General features: G+C 45.4%; 2 protein-coding genes across 2 annotated transcripts in view; one reads left to right on the top strand and one right to left on the bottom strand.

Annotated features, from left to right (window-relative positions):
• LOC149460633 (uncharacterized) overlaps nucleotides 1-3,764 on the top strand; it is an 82,521-nt gene extending 78,757 nt beyond the window's left edge. Inside the window, 1 exon segment of the mRNA XM_089679400.1 lies at nucleotides 1,224-3,764. Within this exon segment, the coding sequence (XP_089535526.1) occupies nucleotides 1,224-1,922 (699 nt within the window). The 3' untranslated portion in view covers nucleotides 1,923-3,764.
• A 1,411-nt stretch (nucleotides 3,765-5,175) lies between these two features.
• Nucleotides 5,176-26,467, bottom strand: part of LOC149460632 (NACHT, LRR and PYD domains-containing protein 12-like) — a 31,558-nt gene continuing 10,266 nt past the window's right edge. The window contains exons 2-7 of the mRNA XM_089679380.1: nucleotides 20,492-20,621; nucleotides 20,403-20,415; nucleotides 18,594-18,753; nucleotides 12,050-12,229; nucleotides 11,082-11,158; nucleotides 5,176-10,981 (exon numbers count right to left, since the gene is read on the bottom strand). Coding sequence (XP_089535506.1) covers nucleotides 11,119-11,158; nucleotides 12,050-12,229; nucleotides 18,594-18,753; nucleotides 20,403-20,415; nucleotides 20,492-20,621 — 523 coding nt within the window. The 3' untranslated portion in view covers nucleotides 5,176-10,981; nucleotides 11,082-11,118. The remainder of the gene's footprint in view (nucleotides 10,982-11,081; nucleotides 11,159-12,049; nucleotides 12,230-18,593; nucleotides 18,754-20,402; nucleotides 20,416-20,491; nucleotides 20,622-26,467) is intronic.

The following is a 26,467-nucleotide window of genomic DNA, read 5'->3' as shown; positions in this document are numbered from 1 at the left end:
TAATGTGATAACATCCTCCAACTTTGGACCCTTAAACAGAAAGTGATAATGAGGGAGGAGTCAATACCCCAATGATGGTGGTCTTCAGGATCAGTCCAGTCTTCATCTTGGTTGTTCTCCCCCCATCCTCACTCTCTGACCTCTGGTGGGGCTCAGCCCCGCTGTTCTTCATGACTAAATCATGGACTAAATAAGGAAGTGCAGTACTTCTTGTGTTGGGAAGATGGCGATGAGTGATAGAGGGGGTGGGGACCCTCGTCCTATAATCCCCTCATCACTGTCCCTCCTATAAAAGACAGTTCGGGTTGTTTCCTCACTCTCTGACTAAGGTCCATGAATAAAGAAATGACCTGGTAGGAGATCAGAGGAGACATTTCCTAGTTCCCTTGAGGGTGGAATTGTAAGCTCCTCAGAGACCAAGCTGCCTGATGTGGGCGGAGTCCTGGTTTGGGGGAACCAATCAGCTCCTGTCTAGTAATCCTCTTTGTCTTTGTATTTTAGTCCATGGCCGGGAGATGAGGAAAACCTCTGAGGATTGTCTCACTTTGTCACCAGACTGGAAAGTAGAAGATGAGGACATCACACAGTATAGTCCAGGAGAAAACCCGGCTCCCTCCAATGTCCATCCGGCACCACCCAGTGTAGATGGACCATCGGATTCCTCGTATCCTGAGGAACCTCAGACTGTGCGGGACCGGGCCGGCCTTCCAACAGGGAAGAGCTTCTCCTGTACTGAGTGCGGGAAGATTTTCTTTTCTAAATTCCATCTTAATGTGCATAAAAGATCTCACACAGGAGAAAAGCCGTATTCCTGTCCTGAGTGCGGGAAATGTTTTTCAGTGAAGTCCAATCTTTACAGCCATCTGCACAAACATCAGAAATCTCACACAGGAGAAAAGCCATATTCCTGTCCTGAGTGCGGGAAATGTTTTTCAAGGAAGTTCCATCTTTCCATACATCAGATTTCTCACACGGGGGAGAAGCCATATTCCTGTCCTGTGTGCGAGAAATGTTTTTCAAGGATGTCCAGTCTGCACACACATCAGAGATCTCACACAGGGGAGAAGCCGTATTCTTGTTCTGAGTGTGGGAAATGTTTTTCAGTAAAGTCCAATCTTAACCGCCATCAGAAATCTCACAGGGGGGAAAAGCCATACTCCTGTCCTGAGTGTGGGAAATGTTTTGTAGAAAAATCAACACTTGTCAGACATCAGATTTCTCACACGGGGGAGAAGCCATATTCCTGTCCTGAGTGTGGGAAATGTTTTTCATGCAAGTCCAATCTTTCCATACATCAGAGATCTCACATGGGGGAGAAGCCATATTCCTGTCTTGAGTGTGGGAAATGTTTTGTAAAAAAATCAAAACTTGTCAAACATCAGAGATCTCACACAGGGGAGAAGCCATATTCCTGTCCTGAGTGTGGGAAATGTTTTTCAGAGAAGTCCAGTCTGCACGAACATCAGAGATCTCACACGGGGGAAAAGCCGTATTCCTGTCCTGAGTGCGGGAAATGTTTTTCAAGGAAGTTCCATCTTTCCATACATCAGCTTTCTCACACGGGGGAAAAGCCATATTTCTGTCCTGAGTGCGGGAAATGTTTTTCAGAGAACTCCAGTCTGCACAAACATCAGAGATCTCACACAGGGGAGAAGCCGTATTCTTGTTCTGAGTGCGGGAAATGTTTTTCAGTAAAGTCCAATCTTAACAGCCATCAGAAATCTCACAGGGGGGAGAAGCCATATTCCTGTCCTGAGTGCGGAAAAAGTTTTGTAGAAAAATCAAAACTTGTCAGACATCAGATTTCTCACAAGGGGGAGAAGCCATATTCCTGTCCTGAGTGTGGGAAATGTTTTTCAGAGAAGTCCAGTCTGCGCAAACATCAGAGATCTCACACGGGAGAAGCCATATTCCTGTCCTGAGTGCGGGAAATGTTTTTCATGCAAGTCCAGTCTTTCCACACATCAGAGATCTCACACAAGGAGAAGCCATATTCCTGTCTTGAGTGTGGGAAATGTTTTGTAAAAAAAGCAAAACTTGTCAGACATCAGATTTCTCACACGGAGAGAAGCCATGTTCCTGTCCTGAGTGCGAGAAATGTTTTTCAGAGAAGTCCAGTCTGCACAAACATCAGAGATCTCACACAGGAGAAAAGGAAAAGGGTCTAAATCCTTTCACCTGTCCTGAGTGCAGGAAATGTTTTTCACGCAAGTCCAGTCTTTCCATCGGTTTTCTCACAGGAGGGAGAAGCCATATTCCTGTCCTGAGTGTGGGAAATGTTTTTCAGATAAGTCCAGTCTTTACAAACATCAGAGATTTCGTACAGGGGAGAAGCCATATTCCTGTTCTGAGTGCGGGAAATGTTGTTTAGTGAATCCCATCTTTCCATACATCAGAGCTCTCATACAAGGGAGAAACCATATTCCTGTCCTAAGTGTGGGAAATGTTTTTCAGAGAAGTCTAAACTTTACAAGCATCAGAGAGCTCACACTTTCCTGTCCTAAATGAAGGAAATGTTCCTCACTGTCTTCCTGTACATCAGGGGTCCCACACAACCCTGGAGGTGTATTAGTGCCTTGAGTGCGGGAAATGTCTTCTAGATGAATGTTGCTGGACATCCCAGCTCTCATGTGGGGAAGAAGCACACCCTGATATACACCTCAGATATACTCCATGGCTGATCTTCATCATGGAAGAAACAGTTCATAAGGAGATCAGAGGCCCCCAAAGACATGGATGAAGTGTGTGACCAGGTCGGCCATTGATGGCAGGAGAAGAATAAAAATGGAGTCCTGCCCTGTGATTGGCTGAGTACATTTTGTGGTGGGAGATTTCACAAACACTTGGAGGTCTATGGAGAACAATGTTGAATGGATGTGACCGGCATTCTCCAGCTGGGAGGAGTTTTGGCCATATTTTATTTCTTATGATCATTGGATCCATCTAGTGGCCATAATATTATATTGGGCTAGTTTTACTGATGGAGATATTTCAGAAAAATCACCTCATTGTGGCCACTAGATGGAGCCGGCGATCATAGGAAATCACTGTGTTACTTAACATAGGGCTGGATGTTGTCACAGCTGGAGGAATGATTGTCTCATTGGTTGGTCCAATGAATGTTCTATAAATAGAGCCCTTGGTTTCCTTCATCAGACACGCCCCATACTAATCATTGAGGTCACACTCCCGCACTCTGAGGTCACACTCCCGCACCCTGAGGTCACACTCCCGCACCCTGAGGTCATACTCCTGCACTCTGAGGTCACACTCCCTCACTCTGAGGTCACACTCCCGCACTCTGAGGTCACACTCCCGCACCCTGAGGTCACACTCCCGCACCCTGAGGTCATACTCCTGCACTCTGAGGTCACACTCCCTCACTCTGAGGTCACACTCCCGCACTCTGAGGTCACACTGCCGCACCCTGAGGTCACACTGCCGCACCCTGAGGTCATACTCCCGCACTCTGAGGTCACACTCCCACACTCTGATGCCATTCTCCCTCACTCTGAGGTCACACTCCTGCACTCTGAGGTCACGCTCCCGCACTCTGAGGCCATTCTCCCTCACTCTGAGGTCACACTCTGAGGCCATTCTCCCTCACTCTGAGGTCACGCTCCCGCAATCTGAGGTCATACTCCCGCACTCTGAGGTCACGCTCCCGCACTCTGAGGTCACACTCCCGCACTCTGAGGTCACACTCCCGCACTCTGAGGTCACGCTCCCGCACCCTGAGGTCATACTCCTGCACTCTGAGGTCACACTCCCTCACTCTGAGGTCACACTCCCGCACTCTGAGGTCACGCTCCCGCACCCTGAGGTCACACTCCCGCACCCTGAGGTCACGCTCCCGCACCCTGAGGTCACACTCTCGCACCCTGAGGTCACACTCCTGCACTCTGAGGTCACACTCCCGCACTCTGAGGTCACACTCCCGCACTCTGAGGTCACACTCCCGCACTCTGAGGTCACACTCCCGCACCCTGAGGTCACACTCCCGCACTCTGAGGTCACACTCCCGCACTCTGAGGTCACACTCCCGCACTCTGAGGTCACACTCCCGCACCCTGAGGTCACACTCCCACACTCTGATGCCATTCTCCCTCACTCTGAGGTCACACTCCCGCACTCTGAGGTCACGCTCCCGCACTCTGAGGTCACGCTCCCGCACTCTGAGGTCACGCTCCCGCACTCTGAGGTCACGCTCCCGCACTCTGAGGTCACGCTCCCGCACTCTGAGGTCACGCTCCCGCACCCTGAGGTCACACTCCCACACTCTGAGGTCACACTCCCGCACTCTGAGGTCACACTCCCGCACTCTGAGGTCACACTCCCGCACTCTGAGGTCACACTCCCGCACTCTGAGGTCACGCTCCCGCAACCTGAGGTCACACTCCCACACTCTGAGGTCACGCTTCCACACTCTGAGGTCACGCTCCCGCACTCTGAGGCCACACTCTGAGGTCACACTCCCATACTCTGAGGTCACACTCCCGCACTCTGAGGTCACGCTCCTGCACTCTGAGGTCACGCTCCCGCACTCTGAGGTCACACTCCCATACTCTGAGGTCACACTCCCATACTCTGAGGTCACACTCCCGCACTCTGAGGTCACACTCCCGCACTCTGAGGTCACACTCCCGCACCCTGAGGTCACACTCCCACACTCTGAGGTCACGCTTCCACACTCTGAGGTCACGCTCCCGCACTCTGAGGCCACACTCTGAGGTCACACTCCCATACTCTGAGGTCACACTCCCGCACTCTGAGGTCACACTCCCGCACTCTGAGGTCACACTCCCGCACTTTGAGGTCACACTCCCGCACTCTGAGGTCACGCTCCCGCAACCTGAGGTCACACTCCCACACTCTGAGGTCACGCTTCCACACTCTGAGGTCACGCTCCCGCACTCTGAGGCCACACTCTGAGGTCACACTCCCATACTCTGAGGTCACACTCCCGCACTCTGAGGTCATACTCCCGCACTCTGAGGTCACACTCCCATACTCTGAGGTCACACTCCCGCACTCTGAGGTCACGCTCCTGCACTCTGAGGTCACGCTCCCCCACTCTGAGGTCACACTCCCATACTCTGAGGTCACACTCCCATACTCTGAGGTCACACTCCCGCACTCTGAGGTCACACTCCCGCACTCTGAGACCCATAAAACTTTATTTTGGTGGTATTTATTCACTGCTGGAATTTTTTTTTTTACTATATAAATGAAAATGTCCACAAATGTTGCAAATAAATAATCTTTCTTCATAAATCTTGGCTAAAATGTATTCAGATATCTTTTTAGTAAAAAAAAAAAAATAACCCAAATTAGTTTATAACCAAAAATTATAATTTAAAAAAAAATATTTTTACTTTTTTTTATATTATTATTTATGTTTTTTTTACACCCATAAAGACTGTAAAAGCAATAATTTCTCCTTCTCTCCGGCTGCATTCCTGCAGCCATTGTGTAATATTCATTTTTAATATCTATATAAGTTGTGAGATATGCCTGGCAGAGAATATACCCTCTTAATTGGATGTGAATGTGAGGTTTTGACATTGAGTAGTAACAGATGTGAATTATTTGTGTCTGGGTTACGTAATTAGGAGGAACCGAGTCTATGTTTTCTTTAGAATAGTATGTAATGTAGATCTTATTTTGAATTCATATAATGAGTCTGAGAGTTTAAATTGTATTCATAAATCATGTATTCAGACAGCTGTATGTAACATAAGAACTTCAGAGATCTCTTCTTAGAGGGTCCCTGTCAGTCATGGTAATTGGTTAGTACATTGAATAGAAACATGTGTTGCTACACTGGGAGGTGACCAGGGGAGTGGTTAAGGAGCCCACGAATCTGAAACAAAGGATAATGGGAGGACTTAGTTCCTTGTGCATTTTAAGTACATAAGCCCATTCAAGGAACAGGGTCACTTGCTGACTTCTTCTCTTCACTTCATTCAGACATACCTACACTTCACACTCTTAGACAAAGGAGCACATGGCATGCTTGAACAAAGGACAACACATGGCCACTTCTTAGGAGCATGTCTAGGCCAGGATCCTTCTAAGCTGAACAAAGGAACTACATCTTTCTTCTTATATCTAAGGAACAAGCAACGAATATTCTTTATTTTTATTTCATTTTAAGCTACATATCTTTTTGTATCTAAATTTACTGTTTTATATTGACTTTGTATCTTTTGGTGTGTGATCAATTAAAGTCACACTGCTTTTTCCTAACTGGCTTCCAAAAGGATTTCTTCCCACAACCATCTACAAGTACAGGAATACTAATAGAGTTTTTTCACAACTCTTAAATTCCAACACATTGAGAAATACTGTGAGAGCTGTGATTGGTCACAGCTTGTCACATGGTACAAGTCTGTTGGGAATAGCCCTGTACCATGTGACTTCGGTGATCATTCACAGATTTCACTAGTAGTAAGCAATGATATCAGGAAGTGACATCTTGCCTACTACTATTCATGTGATCACTTGTCTTCTGTTCACTGGTCTTCCCAGTGAATGGCTGTGCAGGGAGGGGGGATGTCAGGACAAGTCTGATGATTGGAGGAGAGAAGACTGAGATCCCAGCACAGCTACAAAATTGACCACGCTGAGCTCTCATGCCTAGTGTGGTCAGGTTTAATAGGAAATCAGAGGGACTGGCAGGATCTCCGGGGATCTCACACAAAGGAAGCAATACAGAGAGAAGAGGAGACATCTTCATACCAGGACATGGGACAGCCGGCACAGATCAGGAATAGGACATGTTGGAGGAACATATTCTTTGAAGGAGAAGTTCAGGCAAAGCTCTTTTGTCTGTACTTCTCCTGTGGATCAGAGGAGTGCAGTTCATTCTGATCTCCTGTGACCCGTTTTCAGGTGAAGCCCGCTGTCAGCTGACGTCACTCAGCCGGTCCAGGCTGGGGAAAGATCCCGACATCAGAGTCTTGACCAGCTGCACCCTCCCCCTCCACAGCCCAGTGAGTGTGGGGGGGGGGGCAGGGCAGAGAGCGGTGACTGACAGTCACCACTCTCTGCTCTGAACGGCTGTGAGAACTCATGGTCAGCAATCACGTGATCGCTGAGTTCTCACACTTGGAGCCGGCGGGGGATGGGTGCAGCACCCACCTAGGGGCAAGGATGATTTTACAAAGTCAATAAATAAATGCCATACTTTTCTGGCCTTTAGATGGCGCTAAGTATCATAGAAATTAGAACCATCTTATTGCCAAATGTGGTATTCTCCATTTTATATCCATGGAAACCATTCACCCCGCCCAGCACAGAGCCTACTCCCTCTACTCCCCCCATCCCATTCACACAGAGGGAATGACAGGCACATTCACCGGGTGTATTGCTGTGCAATTGTTTTATGAACAGACTCCTAGATGATTACAGCTACTTATGTAGGGACATCAATTTACATATTTATTTCCCATCAGTCCCCGCCCCCGAGGAGCCTACAGTCTAAGGTCCCTAACATTCATACATACACATACTAGGGCCAATATAGACAGGAGCCAATTACCTTCCAGCATGTCTTTACCCACGCAAGGCACAGGGAGAACATGCAAACTCCAGGCAGGTATGGCAGTGGTTGGGATTCAAACCAACGCCAGTTCTTCTAGGAGGAAGTGCTAACCATTTATATGTTTCTATAAAGGTGGGAAGTATGTAGCAGTGAATAGACCTCCCAGCAATGTTATTACCAGGCTGCAACTAGGGGGCGCTCTAATGTGTACAGTGTGACCCCAGCAGAGGGATCCCATCTAGCCCACATTAACCCTCTCGCTGCCAGAGCTGTTTCTGCATGATTTTGCACACATGGGAAAATGCAGATTTTAGGCCTGAAGATGAGATAAACCCCCAAACATCTATTAGCAGAGGTCCTGGAGAATAAAGTTTTGGTAATTTTCGGGGAATTCCGGATCATCATATACTAAGCAGGATTTGGATCCCGGTGGAGAACTTTCACCCAAGAAAAAATGAGGGTGAGGTCAGCAGAGGAGCCCATAGTAAAGGAGGAAACTCTGAAATGTTTTCTTCAGAAGGTCGGAGTTTACTGGACAAGTGAATGTAAAATACACCATCAACGCGTTTCATGGCTTCAAAGTGTCACTTCATCAGGACAGGTGTAAGAAGACGATATAAAAATAGGGAATGAAGTAACAGTCCAGTATATGGTATTATAAAGACCCGAGTCACATACAATTCATGGACAGGACTGAGATTTATAGCATTCAGGATTTGTATGATGTTAGACAAGGTGAAGAGATATATGGAGAGGATGATCAATACATGGAGAAATCAATCTATTCTATCATAGAAGGGAATCAATAGATCAATCAATGACATCAACCAATCAATAAGATCCATTTCATGGGATAGATTTATCATTCTGTGCACTGGTTATGTTGGAGGATCAAACCGTGATCACTGGATATTGGACACATTCCTATTGATCTGATGATTGCTGGCATGGATTCCTGATTGATTATTGCTGGGAATAAAGTCCAATAAACACGCAGATTTGATGGGATTATTGATAGAAAAATCTCTTCATATTCCATGGAATAAATATGTGTAGAATAGTTGGGATTTGATGGAATAAATCTCTATAAAAAGACTTTGTGGGGTTTGTTGGTTCTTTTCTATTCCTCTCTAGGTCTGGATTTCAGGAAGAAGAAACAATTCCTCCAATAGGAATTGAGAGAATCTGGAATTGAGAGGTAATAGAGAGAATCTGGCTAGTAATTGATGAGAGGAGATTTCACTGGAGAGTCCCATTGGAGAGAATTCAGGGCTGGGGGCACTGCTGGGGCCTGGAGGGTTCTGATTGGACCACCAGTACATGTGTCATATTAATCTGGGGGTGTGCACTGCTGGGGCCTGGAGGGTTCTGATTGGACATCCAGTACACATGCCCTATTAATCTGGGGGTGTGCACTACTGAGGTGTAAAGTGTTCTGATTGGACCACCAGCACATGTGTCTGTCAAGGAAATGCAAGCCCATGGTGGCTAGCTAACCAGCGTGTGGTCCTAGATCTGAGGTAAGAGGGAATAAGGGGCACTTATTTGGAGCAGTAAAGACTGGCCATGATACACTTTCACAGCCCGCACTACATCTGGTCATCACTAGAGGGAGACTCCAATCCAGCTGGCTGACTACACACAGGCAGTTACAAATCTTACATACAATTTGGTGCACTCTAAGGGTTGGGGTTGGGGAGCAGTCTAGCAATTGGCACACCGGTATTGATCACTCTTCTTACTGTCCACACACCAGTTTGTTTGCAGACTGGTCTGCTGGGCTACCACACACACACAGATCTTTTGCAGATCTGCTAGTTTACAATCTGCATGCAATCTGTCAGCACGCAGTACAATTTCACACAGATTGGCAATGAACTTAGACTGCGCACATAGACACTACAATACAACAATCTCTCCAGGGGTATGAGTCCTAGCTTAGCACACAGAAGTCACTTATTCATTTTATAATTTAGTATCCCGAAAGTGGCCAGTGCATAATGATATTCAAAGAAAAAGATTTACAAAAAGACACACAGGTTTGGCTAATTAACAGGACATTCTGTGTTCTGAAGTGACCAGAGCTGAATGGGCCCTCAACGGTTCTGCTGGCTGGGTCAGGATTAGGATTCCCAACACCAGCACACCAGTCTGATCGCGACAGTACCAATCATTGTTCAGCTGTCACAAACATATAACTGTTTTGTGTGTTTCTCTGGAATTCTACAGAAGCTACAAATACAGTTTTACATGCAGATGGAGCCTACAGTGTGTCCAATCAGAAGGAAGTATTTCCATCTCTCTGCAACTAATATTTTAGCTTTTATGAGAGGTGAAATAGATTCCTTTGATCTGTGGATATAAATCAAAGCTGACAGACATTCTGGAGCCACTCCTGGTCTCCTGCTGGTTCTTGTAGCAGAAATGGCTAGAGCTCTTGTTTCAGGTTCAGGAAGGTGAGAAATCCATGTCTACATGGATGGGAGGTTTTTTGGCATCTCCGTGTCTTTCCTGGCCTAGAAGCTGCTCTGTCCTTTCCACTGCTAATTGAAGAACATGTCTCTGACTGAATACTGTATCTCTAATAACATGGAATGAAACTAGATCTACAATCACATCCTTCTACAGATCACATCGAAGATATTGGGAAAACTATCCCACTTTTACATTTATGTACATCACTGCAGTTTTAGTCACAGCTGGGGCTTTGGTTGTTTTCCACGGTTTGGTGGTGGACATTGCAGAAATAATATTCTGTCCGAAGTCGAGCTGAAGGTCCAGGAGCACCAGAGCTCTGTTCTACTATGTCTTCACCCTCTCATCGCCGGCCATGCGCCCCTAGGCTGATGTTATCTTAAGATCCAATAATCACATTGTTTCTTTTGTAGCAATGAATACATTAGGGCAGGGGTGTCAAACTCCATTTCAACACGGGCCGCATCAGAATTATGATTGTCCTCAAAGGGCCGGTTGTATCTGTAAGTCTAGATGTCTAGCACCCCACCCCCATTATATCAGATGTCAAGAATCCCGCACCCTCCCTAACATCACAGTGCACCGCCTTTGGGGGCAGAGCTGGAAATCAGAAGGTGCAGGGTCTGGAGGAGGACAAGAGGAGTAGTGGAGTCAGTTACCAGAGTCTGCTGAATGCTGAGACCAGGGGAGGCAGAGATGAGTGCAGCCGCACTGAGAAGTGCAGAATTTGGAAGAGAAGTTCTATTCTCCTCTCTGCTGCTGACTGTTGAGACAAGGTGAGGGTGGAGACAAGGGGTTACCTGCAGGAGAGGTGCAAGGGCCACATGAAATGACCTGGAGAGCCAGATTCGGCCTGCGGGCCTTGTGTTTGACATCTGTGCATTAGGGAGTAGCAATACAACGGAGGAATCAGAGGAAGGACAGATCACCGTAGATATCAGTCAGTAGAATCTTCATCATCTGAATGTGAAGAAAATGATGCATAATCAGTATCATGAACAGGTTAATCTGATATCATTCCATTCTGGACATTCTCTTCATATCGGCATCTGTGTATTACCTGCAGAGGAGGAGATGGCTTCACCACGATCATTTTCTTATCTTCTGTATGTAATTTTAATTTTGCATCCTCTACGCCTTCATAGAAGAATAAAATGAGTGATAGATGAGCAAATGTTGCTGCGATGATGGACATGTGTAATGTACAAATCTGCAGTCGTACACTGTACGTCAGTGGTCTCCTATGCTGGGAGGAGATCTGACGTAGATTGTATGTAGATGGTGGGATGTGTGATCTCATCTCTTCATACCTGACCCCAGTATGCAAGTATACCAAACCATCCCCTCTGTCCTCACACTTTAGGAGTTTGAAAAGTGCCCCCCCCCCCCCACATCCACACATTTATAGGGCCCCAACCACTTTGTGAATCACACACCTAATACTGAGGGGTCCTCACCATGGCAGGGGCCCACACACTCATGGCCATCCAACCATTGGAATAGCAGACTGTATACCTAGTGTGCTGGGTTGTCATGTGTACAGCTGAGAACACACATCTGATTGGCTCAGTTATCCTTATACATTGAATAGACAGCAGGGGATGGCTGAGATAGTTTTTAATGGAGATCATTTTCCCTTAAAGGTAAAACTTTGTGGAAGATTGTAGGACCTGACTAAGATTATTATTGGTGGATCTGATGTTCCTCATCCACCCATCTGTAATAATACAACTTGGGATCAGGAATACATTCTCCATCATCTGGGAAATCTGTGACTGGCACAGGAAATCTCAGTCATCTCTCTCATTATCTGTACAACTCCAGGGACCTCCAATGGGTTCTACAAAAATTGTATAGAATGGTTGTCACCCCGTGCTTTCATTTTCATTACAGTGCAGCCTGGGTGTCAGAAGACCTCCCAACAATGACCCCCTTCCATCATCTCATCACCATCCAATGTGGTCTACATTTTACTCTTCACATTCTAAGGCTCAGCATGTGTGTTATCTCCAATAGAACAGATCTTACTTTTCTCTATTCACAGTGAAGCCCGCCTGACAGAGGACCTGACAACGACGATTCACTGCTGAGTCTGACATCTTCCTTTTATCATCCAATGTCATATACAATTTAGTCAGAGTTGGGTTTGTGGTGATAACGGAGCGAAGATCATTGCGGCACGATAATGTCACATTACAGTCACAAACACTGATGGGAGAAAAAGAAAAAAAGGTGAAATGTTCTTCCAGTGACTGGTAGTAGACACATTCCAATGAATAATCAGTGGGCAGGTCTTAGAAAATGAGATGTTGGGACATTCGGATGGATGAGTTCATGGAATATTGGTTGGATATCCCCTGTGAAATGGAGGTGAATTGTCACCCACCTGAAAAGTCTTAGTCTTGATTTACACTGTTGCGGGTACATTGCAGCGTACGTGGTGATGCACACATTGGAGGGGTGAATGGCTCCATATAGATTCCCTTTCACACTAAACTGCGGCACATAGATGGGAACCGGCCACATAGGAAATAATGGGATTTCTACTTGACATGCGTCTCCATGCAGCCAAACCCATGAGTATTGCTGCATGAAAACAGACAAGTGTGAATAGGACCTTGAGCCCTGCTTCACACTGAATGGGACTTAGAAATCTTGTGTCTTCACTTGGAATCTCACAATTTCAAAGTTGCATAAAAATGCAACTTCAGGTGTGACTTTCAGACATCTGTGTGACTTCATGCACAAATGTCTATGCAAGTCACACCTGAAATTGGCAGAAGTAGTGCAGGAACTACTTTCCAAATTGTAGGGACTCCAACTAAGTTGGAGTCACACATTATAACGGTCCCATTGCTGATCTTTGGATGTGACTTGTCATGAGATTTGAACAGTCAAATACAATGACAAGTCACATCAGTGTGAACAGGGGCTACGGCTAATACCATATGTATAAAGGAAACTTTCCAACCAATACTGAACTTCTTCACTTAAACCTTGATTTGGTAATCCCACCTTTATTGTTCTATTAAACCCTCCTGTCCTTTACAGCCAAAGAAGGTGCCATCTTACCCTCCAAATAGATATGCAGTTGCCAGGGTGCTGCCGATGTGATCATCTATGACAGCAACCATCTGAGGGTTTCAAAGTTTGGTTTAGAGCTGATATAAGAACAATTGACAACGGTGTTAGTTTTCGACACAGTGGCTATGTGGTTAGCACTTTCACCTTGCACCACAAGGGGCGCTGGTTCAAATCCCAGCCATGGTACCACCTGCCTGGAGTTTTCATGTTCTCCCTGTGGCTGCGTGTGTTTCCTCCGGGTACTCCAGAAAACGAGTTAGGGATCTTAGATTGTACATTCCTTGAGGGTTAGGATAATATTACCAGTGTGAGGTTGGCCGTTTTAGATAATAGGTAAGATTTTTTTTGTATGCAGATTAAACAGACCACGATTTTTGGAACCATAATGCCCTGTTTGGCATTTGAACTATGACCATCAGGCTTAGAAGGGCCAAAATTGGGTGTTTGAATAAACCAGACCCCTCCTTATAAAAGAGGGCACAGAGCAGCCATAGTGCCAGTGTATTGGAAGCTGTTGTAGAGAGAAGATGAAAAAACTGGAAGACTTCATAACAAGAGATTAGGGTAAACAGAAAACTAAACTTCTGATTGCAAGCTCTTTGAGCAAGCAAATCCTTTGCAGCTTCTTGTCTTTAATGTAACCTTTCAGTTGATTTGAGACTAGCCACTTCTACTGGTGTGAGGTTTTTCTCAAGGGGTGATTTTGTTTCAGGGTGTGGGATTTTAGGTTAGATTTGTATTGGCATGTATTATATATTGGTAGGGGCTTTTATGTTTGGGTTGCTCAAAGCAAGGCATTCACTTGTTACTGACCATGTGTTCTTGGAGCTGCCTTTTGTTTGGAGAACACCACTGCATTATGGGAAAGGAAAACCATCTAAGCCAAGGAGAAGTGTGCATCTAAAATCCCTCACATAATATGACTTACTTTCCTCATAGTAAGAATAAAAGTTCGGCTTCCACCAGTGAGTCCTATTCTCCATGATGACAACGATCTTACTGTTGTCCAATGTTGCACTCCTCTATCATTAGCAATCTCCTCATTCTTGGGAAGCATTTGATAGAACCTGTCTGGTGGTAGCAGTGGAAGGACAATTGTACATCAGACAGAACACAGTGTCCAATCACTCTGTGCCATCAAAGAAAGCCTATTACTACGTGATGAGAATGATGTGTCATTATTAATCCCACCTATAAGATGGAATTTATGAACACGATCCCCCCACATAGACTTCAGTGGACTTCACTGTAAAGTTTAGGTTTGTACATTTCAGACGGGATATCCTGACCCTGTGGGGAGTTGAATCCAAGCAGATTCACTCCTCCCTACCAGTCAGGAAACATCTGATGTTGAAGATATACTGTATATATATAAGAGACATTTGTCTACTAGATGGATAGATCTCGTGCTTGTTTTATTGGGTGATAAATGTTATTACTCAGTCTTTATGGGCCAAATGGACTTTATTGTGTTTTTGTATCATCCAAACAACAATCCACCCCTTGACATAGATATAACGTCTGAACTCCCAGTGTGACATGCCAAGCAGAAGTCTGTCTTTGGTTTAAACCTTCCATTAGATAATATGTCTAGATCCCTAATATAGAAGTTTTAGTCTAAACCATGGAAGAATTTGATCACCTGTAGTGTACATCATAGATCTACATAGCTCCCAACCATCCCTGATTTTGAGGGACTGCCCCTTATTTGGAACAATGTCCCTCTGTCCTTCCTTCCTTCTTATTTGTTCCTCATTTTGGTCTGAAATACAAACCTGAATAAAAATCATTGTTTATCTAAAAGTGCTCAATCATGTATCCAATTTCTAAATTGTTGTCTTTGTAAATTTCAAGAGCCAATATAAAGCAAAAGTGGTGGCAGGTTTAACCAATCTTTTATATTAATTCTCCATTTAACAGGAGCCTGATAGTGGCTGTATCCTAAGACGACATACTTTTGCTGACAGGCATCCCTCTCTCCTTTTTCTCATCTAATAAAGTTTGGAGTTAATTGATCAGAGCCCCTCACACAGAAGGTTTATCCCGGAGTCCTGCAGATTATATCATTTGTAGTATAATTCTCACCTCATCTCCTGCAGAGTACAGCCAGGATGTCGGAGTCCCTCACACAGAAGGTTTATCCCGGAGTCCTGCAGATTATATCATTTATAGTATAATTCTCACCTCATCTCCTGCAGAGTACAGCCAGGATGTCGGAGTCCCTCACACAGAAGGTTTATCCCGGAGTCCTGCAGATTATATCATTTGTAGTATAATTCTCACCTCATCTCCTGCAGAGTACAGCCAGGATGTCGGAGTCCCTCACACAGAAGGTTTATCCCGGAGTCCTGCAGATTATATCATTTGTAGTATAATTCTCACCTCATCTCCTGCAGAGTACAGCCAGGATGTCGGAGTCCCTCACACAGAAGGTTTATCCCGGAGTCCTGCAGATTATATCATTTGTAGTATAATTCTCACCTCATCTCCTGCAGAGTACAGCCAGGATGTCGGAGTCCCTCACACAGAAGGTTTATCCCGGAGTCCTGCAGATTATATCATTTGTAGTATAATTCTCACCTCATGTCCTGCAGAGTACAGCCAGGATGTCAGTGTCAGGGAACAAGAAGATCGCCGCAGGGCATGAATCTGCGCTTGTGCAGGATCCCGACAAGGCATTTCAGGCAGGCACTAGGACCCAGGCGCGCCTGTCACCAATGACGGAACAGGCAGGCACTAGGACCCAGGCATGCCTGCCGGCGCTGGGCAGGCTATTTAAAGAGCACCTTGGTGCTCATTCAGTGCTGACTGGTCTTCAGCTTCCCCCAGTGTCCTACTTGTTTCCTTTGCAATTCCCTTGGTGCTGACCCAGCTTGTTCCTGACCCGACTCTGATTACTCTCCTTCTCCTGGTTCCTGACTTCAGCTCTGCTCCTGACCTTGGCTTCTCCTACTGATTCTGTACCTCACTGCCTGACTGTTGATGACCTTGGCTTCTTTTGACCCTGCTCCTGTTCTGTGTCCTGGCTACCTACTTGCTCTGCTGCACATCAGGCATTACCCAGAACCTGCTCTGTCTGCTACTACAGTATTCTAATCAGAGGATACACTGCCTTTCCAGGCCATCATCTGCAAGACCCGCAAGCAACAACACTGGCGCTCTTGTCCCCCTGGTCCCTAGACTCCCTCTGATCAAACCTCAGCGGGGTCAGGGCTTGTGACACAAGTGAGGCCAAGCTTGTCAATTCAGTCTCCTATCAGGTACGTGACAGTCAGAGTCCCTCACACAGAAGGTTTATCCTGGAGTCCTGCAGATTATATCATTTATAGTATGATTCTCACCTCATCTCCTGCAGAGTACAGCCAGGATGTCGGAGCCCCTCACACAGAAGGTTTATTCCAGAGTCCTGCAGATTATATCATTTATAGTATAATTCTTACCTCATCTCCTGCAGAGTACAGCCAGGATGTCGGAGTCCCTCACACAGAAGGTTTATCCCGGAGTCCTGCAGATTATATCATTTGTAGTATAATTCTCACCTCATCTCCTGCAGAGTACAGCCAGGATGTCGGAGTCCCTCACACAGAAGGTTTATCCCGGAGTCCTGCAGATTATATCATTTGTAGTATAATTCTCACCTCATCTCCTGCAGAGTACAGCCAGGATGTCGGAGTCCCTCACACAGAAGGTTTATCCCGGAGTCCTGCAGATTATATCATTTGTAGTATAATTCTCACCTCATGTCCTGCAGAGTACAGCCAGGATGTCAGTGTCAGGGAACAAGAAGATCGCCGCAGGGCATGAATCTGCGCTTGTGCAGGATCCCGACAAGGCATTTCAGGCAGGCACTAGGACCCAGGCGCGCCTGTCACCAATGACGGAACAGGCAGGCACTAGGACCCAGGCATGCCTGCCGGCGCTGGGCAGGCTATTTAAAGAGCACCTTGGTGCTCATTCAGTGCTGACTGGTCTTCAGCTTCCCCCAGTGTCCTACTTGTTTCCTTTGCAATTCCCTTGGTGCTGACCCAGCTTGTTCCTGACCCGACTCTGATTACTCTCCTTCTCCTGGTTCCTGACTTCAGCTCTGCTCCTGACCTTGGCTTCTCCTACTGATTCTGTACCTCACTGCCTGACTGTTGATGACCTTGGCTTCTTTTGACCCTGCTCCTGTTCTGTGTCCTGGCTACCTACTTGCTCTGCTGCACATCAGGCATTACCCAGAACCTGCTCTGTCTGCTACTACAGTATTCTAATCAGAGGATACACTGCCTTTCCAGGCCATCATCTGCAAGACCCGCAAGCAACAACACTGGCGCTCTTGTCCCCCTGGTCCCTAGACTCCCTCTGATCAAACCTCAGCGGGGTCAGGGCTTGTGACACAAGTGAGGCCAAGCTTGTCAATTCAGTCTCCTATCAGGTACGTGACAGTCAGAGTCCCTCACACAGAAGGTTTATCCTGGAGTCCTGCAGATTATATCATTTATAGTATGATTCTCACCTCATCTCCTGCAGAGTACAGCCAGGATGTCGGAGCCCCTCACACAGAAGGTTTATTCCAGAGTCCTGCAGATTATATCATTTATAGTATGATTCTCACCTCATCTCCTGCAGAGTACAGCCAGGATGTCGGAGCCCCTCACACAGAAGGTTTATCCCGGAGTCCTGCAGATTATATCATTTATAGTATAATTCTCACCTCATCTCCTGCAGAGTACAGCCAGGATGTCGGAGCCCCTCACACAGAAGGTTTATTCCAGAGTCCTGCAGATTATATAATTTATAGTATAATTCTCACCTCATCTCCTGCAGAGTACAGCCAGGATGTCGGAGCCCCTCACACAGAAGGTTTATCCTGGAGTCCTGCAGATTATATCATTTATAGTATGATTCTCACCTCATCTCCTGCAGAGTACAGCCAGGATGTCGGAGCCCCTCACACAGAAGGTTTATTCCGGAGTCCTGCAGATTATATCATTTATAGTATAATTCTCACCTCATCTCCTGCAGAGTACAGCCAGGATGTCGGAGCCCCTCACACAGAAGGTTTATCCCGGAGTCCTGCAGATTATATCATTTATAGTATGATTCTCACCTCATCTCCTGCAGAGTACAGTCAGGATGTCGGATTCCCTCACACAGAAGGTTTATCCTGGAGTCCTGCAGATTATATCATTTATAGTATGATTCTCACCTCATCTCCTGCAGAGTACAGCCAGGATGTCGGAGCCCCTCACACAGAAGGTTTATCCTGGAGTCCTGCAGATTATATAATTTATAGTATAATTCTTACCTCATCTCCTGCAGAGTACAGCCAGGATGTCGGAGCCCCTCACACAGAAGGTTTATCCTGGAGTCCTGCAGATTATATCATTTATAGTATAATTCTCACCTCATCTCCTGCAGAGTACAGCCAGGATGTCGGAGCCGCTCACACAGAAGGTTTATCCTGGAGTCCAGGAGATTATATGATTTATAGTATGATTCTCACCTCATCTCCTGCAGAGTACAGCCAGGATGTCGGAGTCCCTCACACAGAAGTTTCATTCCAGAGTCTTTCAGATTAATATCTGATAAATACAGTCTGATAAGGGATCGGTTAGTGATAAGGATGGAATGGAGATCATCACAGTAGGAAGAAGTCACAACACCTCTATCCAAACTGCAGAGACAAATACAGACACATAAGGGCATTGTGATCACAAAACTAATATAAAATCAAAAAGGAGGAAAACGTCTTTGTCAAAAAAGAACTTTTGTTTTAGGAAATGATCCCTATGTCTTTGGTGAAGTCAGACATCTGCAGACTGATTTCAGACAGACATGAAGCTGAGAAAAACATCTAGTGCAATCAGTCGGTGCAGACTTCCTCCTTGTATGTAATGTAAAGTCTGTAAGTCCTCCAAGAATCCTTGTAGGGGAACAGAATTAGTCCGACACCCTTCCACAGAGTATCAATAAGACCAAGGACCATCCACATATAGTCTCACTAAAACATCCACAAGCTGTAATCATGTGGATAAAGGTGCTCTAGAGATGCTGGAGATGATTAAATCCCAGATATGATGTCTTCCAACAGCAATGTGCCATGCAAGAACACAAAACTAGAGGGTTCAAGTGCTTCATCTACAGCAATATCCAGCAGATCATTCATTCATCCTTTCATGCAGTTGGTAACAATATTATGCTCCAAATCATAATGGATGATATTGATATACATAACCCGTCCATGGAATGCTTACCATTCTGGATCTTTACAGCAATCACACTGTTGTTACTGACCCAGAACACTGACCTATGGACAGTGATACTTACATCTAATGGATCTCATCAGCCCGAGGTGGTAGATCTGGTCATAATGTGAACATACTGCCAATAAGAAGACTTTCTGTCAATGTTCCCTGGGAAGTATATACAAATAACCACCTACACATGGAAAAGGGACTGCTGGATAATGTCAAGTTTCACATGCCAGACCTGTAAATTAATACCTCACACTCTGGAGGTTGGGTCACATGAATATTGATGAAACCAGAACTCATAATGACCAACTGATAGTCTCTCTTGATATACAAAGTCTATTTTTTGAGGATGAATTGATCCTTGGTATCTGAAGCTACAGAGGTCAGTGAGGACTTGTTTGAAATCTTATTCTCTGCTTGTTAAGACTATGGATGTTCATTCCATATGTCCATAGCCTGGTCACAGTTCTACTTTCGGGGGAACATTAAAGTGGTTTTCAAGGCTCAAGGTTTTTTACCTTCATGCATTCAATGCATGAAGGTAAAAAAACTTCTGTATGCAGCAGTGCCCCCAGCCCCCTAAATCTCACCTGAGCCCCATCTCAATCCAACAATGTGCACAAGAGTCTTGATGCCATTCTTCCTCAATGGTTGAGACAGCAGTGGTCGTCATTGGCTCACGCTACTGTCAATCACAGCTGGTGAGCCAATGTGGAGAAAGAGGTGGTGGGGCAGAGCTGTGATCCATTTGTGAATAGATACACGGGGTGGCAGCTTGGGATTGAGCCTATAGCAAGCTACATCCTATGGGGGCACAAGGCTGGAGGGAAGGGCCTGGAGCACTGACTGGGGACCCAAGAAGAGGACTGGGGCTGCTCTTAAAAAACCACAGCACAGAGCCGGTAAGTATGACATATTTGTTAATTTTTTAAATCCCTGAACCTTTTAATACCACATTAAGTCCCATGGATGGGATTGCAAAGAGAAAGATTCACTTAGTGAAAGGAGAACACATGAGAAGAGGACAGGTGATGGAAGATTCAGTGAGGATGGAGGACACCCAAAGATATAAGGAAACAATGAGAGATGGGAACACACAAGACGTCACATTTGCTGATCATTGCAGTATCACAGATTTCTCTTACCTTAATTCCTGAATGTTACTATGTGAGTTAATAAGAAAGGAAAGAGTATCAGACTTCATGTCATTTGAAGAGGAGGACTCTTCATCATCTTCTGCTCTGTCTTCTTTACTGGAAATAATACAACCCTCAAATCTAAAAAAAATAAAAAATGAGATATTAATTAACACCAAGAATGTATTACCTCTGACAACAAGAATAAAAATGTAACAACCAACATTTCCCTTTCACATGGCTACCTTCCCTCCGGCTCTACAGTCTCATACTGGACCTGATGAAGACTTTTCATTGGTGGCTATGAGCAGTCTTTGAAGTCACACTTCAAAAAAAACTTAAAGGAGGCCCCTGATATATATACAGGATCTCCAGCCTACCTACACAGTGGTTTCCATTCCTCAATTGTTTCTAGAAAATCCTGAAACACTACTTTGGTTCCAAATATAAAATGCAATCCAGACATTCCAATTTCCTCCCACTTTTGCAGACAATTGCCCCCTTCAATGTTGGGATGATGATACCCTTGGCATTATTTCCTGTAACGGAATGCCTTTGACCCTGATTGGATGATTCCACCAGAGAACAGCTTCCATGCCACTGACACACAGGACCGAGGTATTATAGCTGAGCATTGCACCTAAGACTAAACAAGACTACCTTGGATGCCAAAACTGGAACTCTTTATTGAACAGAAAACACAGGTTTTTTCACAATCCAGAAAGAGAACAAATCCCCTCATGAACAATAAAACAAATATTACACATTGAGATAATCATCCCACACTGGTTAGATAATGAGGTGAAGCTGACATCGGTCTAATCCTATCATGTAGGCACCTCCAGAAGGACCTCCATCAGGATAAACACCCCACACTGGTTAGATAACGAGGTGAAGCTGACATCGGTCTAATCCTATCATGTAGGCACCTCCAGAAGGACCTCCATCAGGATAAACATCCCACACTGGTTAGATAACGAGGTGAAGCTAACATCGGTCTAATCCTATCACGTAGGCACCTCCAGAAGGACCTCCATCAGGATAAACATCTCACACTGGTTAGATAATGAGGTGAAGCTGACATCGGTCTAATCTTATCATGTAGGCACCTCCAGAAGGACCTCCATCAGGATAAACATCCCACACTGGTTAGATAATGAGGTGAAGCTGACATCGGTCTAATCCTATCATGTAGGCACCTCCAGAAGGACCTCCATCAGGATAAACACCCCACACTGGTTAGATAACGAGGTGAAGCTGACATCAGTCTAATCCTATCATGTAGGCACCTCCAGAAGGACCTCCATCAGGATAAACATCTCACACTGGTTAGATAACGAGGTGAAGCTGACATCGGTCTAATATTATCATGTAGGCACCTCCAGAAGGACCTCCATCAGGATAAACATCCCACACTGGTTAGATAACGAGGTGAAGCTGACATCGGTCTAATCCTATCATGTAGGCACCTCCAGAAGGACCTCCATCAGGATAAACACCCCACACTGGTTAGATAACGAGGTGAAGCTGACATCGGTCTAATCCTATCATGTAGGCACCTCCAGAAGGACCTCCATCAGGATAAACATCTCACACTGGTTAGATAACGAGGTGAAGCTGACATCGGTCTAATCTTATCATGTAGGCACCTCCAGAAGGACCTCCATCAGGATAAACATCCCAAACTGGTTAGATAATGAGGTGAAGCTGACATCGGTCTAATCCTATCATGTAGGCACCTCCAGAAGGACCTCCATCAGGATAAACACCCCACACTGGTTAGATAACGAGGTGAAGCTGACATCAGTCTAATCCTATCATGTAGGCACCTCCAGAAGGACCTCCATCAGGATAAACATCTCACACTGGTTAGATAACGAGGTGAAGCTGACATCGGTCTAATATTATCATGTAGGCACCTCCAGAAGGACCTCCATCAGGATAAACATCCCACACTGGTTAGATAACGAGGTGAAGCTGACATCGGTCTAATCCTATCATGTAGGCACCTCCAGAAGGACCTCCATCAGGATAAACATCTCACACTGGTTAGATAACGAGGTGAAGCTGACATCGGTCTAATCCTATTATGTAGGCACCTCCAGAAGGACCTCCATCAGGATAAACATCCCACACTGGTTAGATAACGAGGTGAAGCTGACATCGGTCTAATCCTATCATGTAGGCACCTCCAGAAGGACCTCCATCAGGATAAACATCCCACACTGGTTAGATAATGAGGTGAAGCTGACATCGGTCTAATCCTATCATGCAGGCACCTCCAGAAGGACCTCCATCAGGATAAACATCCCACACTGATTAGATAACAAGGTGAAGCTGACATCAGTCTAATCCTATCATGTAGGCACCTCCAGAAGGACTTACCAACAGACAAACAATAAAATAATAGGTGACTCAACTCAATTAACAATGGGAATGCACACCTAGGAGGCACACAATGGGAGAAGATAGGAAACACATAACACCTAATAAACAAATTAGAGCAAGCGTCCTCAGCATGAGGTTGTTTTCCTGATTATATCAACATCTTCTTGGAGTCTTTAAGTCTAGGAAGGAAGGAGGTTGAAGCAGTCAATGCTAGTTTGGGCACAGAGCCGGCAAATCTATTTCTTGGCCCTCCAGTTCTCAGAATCTGTGTGTTTTGGGGAGACATGGACTGGAATCCCCTCAGATGCCAGGGCCATGGTCAGTAGGCAAGAGGCTAGCCTGCAGTCCCCTCCAAAAGCCCCTGTTCCAGTTGGGTCTATTACATTTCCATTTCCCAGATCACTGAACACTAAGCTTTCCCTCCATTGGCTGGACACACCCATTCCTGCCCACCAATGAATGACTGGCAAATCCTGACCCGGCAGGAGGAGGGTGATATGTCAGATGGCACCACTGCTGAACACTGGACAAACTCTACAAGATGCAGACACACTGGGAAGGTCATAGAATCTATTGATGGGACATAAGGTCACAATATTGGGGGGCATAAGAAGTGTAATGTGAAGGATTGCAGTCATTGTTTCACCCCACTGGTCATCTCACCCCCATACAGTTTTAGGGGAACCCATTATATGTGTACTGATAATAACAAGAGCCTCTTATAATCCTTTCATGTTGAGGGTCTGTGCTGTATATTGGAAGATAGGAAAAGGGAGAAATGAAGAAGGAACCTTCTGACTTGTGTCTGTACTGCCTCCAATATTGGAGGAACAGATTTCCAGGGAGAGAAGATTGGATTTGTAGTGGAGGAAAGGATTTCAAGGTGGAGGAATCTTATCTCCTATTTCACCCACTTTTCTAAACAGAGGAATTGGAGTAACTCTAGGTTCTAGGTTTCTCCAGAAGAAAAAAACCTCCTTTTATTATGCCTACTGCTGGAACCATTAGGCCTCTTTCCCACTGACAGTCCGATCGGGTCCGCTTGTCAGTTTTTCAGGCGGACCCGAACAGACCATTCACAGACCTCTATGGACCGGCAGGTGTCAGTGGACAAATATCCTCTGCAGGGGTGGACTGACAACTCATGGGGCCCCCAGGCAATAGGGGATCATGGGGCCCCTGTGTCCTTGCCCAAACTCAAAAAAGCCTATGAAAGAAGTACCAGGGGCATCTCATGGGGCCCCCTACTGACCCCAGGCCTTTGGGCAGTGCCCAGATTTTTCAAATGGTCAGTCTGCCCCTGATCCTCTGACACCCACGGGCATTTGATGTGATCCTGTACGTCAAAAACACGGATGGGGATCCATTCCCCATCCATCTGATGGATCGAATCAGACGGCAGTCAGATGGAAATGGACAGGCAGTCCATTTCTATCTGACCCCCCATAGAAGGAGCAGAATGGACACGGACCTTTCATCCTCCTTCTCAGTGGGGATCAGCAGAGAGATCCCCCACTGAGCAGGTGGATCCGCTGACATGTCTGCCCCATCTGAAAGGGGCCTTGTGGTGGGGTATGCCAGTGTTTCTCTGAAATTAAATTATAAATGAGATGAATATCAATGAAATCCTGAGCTTAAAACAGAGTTCCAGTCATTTTTGTTGTTATTAAAAGTCAGCAGCTACAAAAACTGTATTTTATGTATGTTAATAAACATACACTCACCTTTTCCTGGACCCAGTGATGTTCTCACCCTTCTCTGCCTCTTCTCTCCCCAGCTCTGGCATCACAACTGTGGGCACCAGGCTGCGAGACCTTGTGGCTTCACAGCTGGGTTCACATTGCGCATGTGTGAGTAGCACTGCGCATCCTGATTGGTCCGGAAGTCTTCTGGTACCTGTGAAGGTTCCCAGGAGACTGTGGGAGGAAGGAGGGGGCCAAACTTACAGATCTGAGCCGGAAGTGGTAGTGGGTACCTGTCAAAAAAAGGTATCTGCCCCCCAAAAGGTACCAAATATGGCAGTGGAGGGGGGGAGGAGGCAAATAAACTGAGCTTTTGCTTTTGAGTGGAACTCCGCTTTAACTTCACCTAAACTCAGAATCACAGATGTTTACTAATCTGAGGACTGATGTACCTGAGAATCACAGATGTTTACTAATCTGAGGACTGAAGTACCTGAGAATCACAGATGTTTACTAATCTGAGGACTGATGTACCTGAGAATTACAGATATTTACTAATCTGAGGACTGAAGTACCTGAGTGTTTGATTGGCAAGAGAAGGTTGTGTACAGCCCACTTAAATCCAAGGATACTCAAAGCTGACAACACGGAGGAAAATGAATAATCAAATAGACACCAACCAGTTCTAGAACTGAGGAAGACAAGTCTATGAGTGTATCTCAGCTAGCAAGAAAAAAACTCTGCCTGTTCAGCTGCTCCCATTGTTATTCTGTTGATGAAAATGACGGACAAATGGTGTTGGTACACAGAAAATGATTAAAGCGATTCTAAAAGCAAAATTGCAATTTTTTTTTATAACAATCATGTCATACCTACCTGCTCTGTGCAATGGTTTTGCAAAGAGCAGCCCTGATCTTCCTTTTCTTGGTTCCCCCACCATTGCTCCTGGCTCCTCCCCTCTTGTTGAGTGCCCTTATAGCAAGCCACTTGCTATTGGGTACTTGTCCGGGCCTGCCCCTGAGCCCCGCTCTAGGTTCAGCCCCACTCCCTGCTTCCTTCTCACTGGCTGTGATTGACAGCAGCAGGAGCCAATAGCTCAAACTGCTGTCTCTGAGACAATGAGGAGAGAGTTTGGGGGATGCCACTCTAATGCCCATTGCCCATCAAGATCAGGCTCAGGTGAGTATCAAAGGGAATCTGAGGATCAAGCAGCATGCAGAAGTTTTTTTACCTTAATGCATAAAATGCATTAAGGTAAAAAACATCCTACTTTTAGAACCACTTTAATAAGGACAATCTCTGGGACTCTGTAAAAACTAGAAGATCCAGAGAGAGCTCAATTAAGAGGTGTGAAGTGATTTTATTTCACTATTCTATACTATGAACAATTTGTGAATGAAACCAAAACGTTACAGACCTGATGGACATCATTGGAATTGAGAATATAAACTATAAAGTGTTAAAATGCTTTGCAATTTCTGTATATACAGAGAACCACACCAGATAAACAACAACCATGATACGAGAATTGTTACTCTACTTGTATGTATTATTGTAACACTTAGAAATAAGAAACAATTATGAGTTTGCAAAATGGAGGAATCAAAGTAAGATGGAAAATGATGATATTATACTTATTATGTCATGATTAAAATGAAGGAACATTAAAGAATAAGAAAGACCCTATCCACCCTTCGGTGAGGATAATATATATAGAATGACAGTGGTTGTAAACCTCACGCATGGAATCTGAACAAAGCACAGCTATCTGTAGTGTTTACTCTGTTATCAGCACCAATCACTTCTGAAAAGTTTTCCCAACACATGGGAGGGGGGAGAGAGCTCTGCAGACAGATTATCTATTCACAACATAGTTCCTGTTTGCTGTGTGTATGTGGGGGTTGTCCCTTTCCCCCA

The sequence above is a fragment of the Staurois parvus genome, unplaced genomic scaffold, assembly GCF_062004578.1.
Source record: "Staurois parvus isolate SC_StPar_1 unplaced genomic scaffold, SC_StPar_1.0 ptg000223l, whole genome shotgun sequence".
Taxonomy (NCBI): Eukaryota; Metazoa; Chordata; class Amphibia; order Anura; family Ranidae; genus Staurois; species Staurois parvus.
Note: the sequence above shows the minus strand (reverse complement) of the source record. Positions and strands in the feature narration are given on the sequence as shown.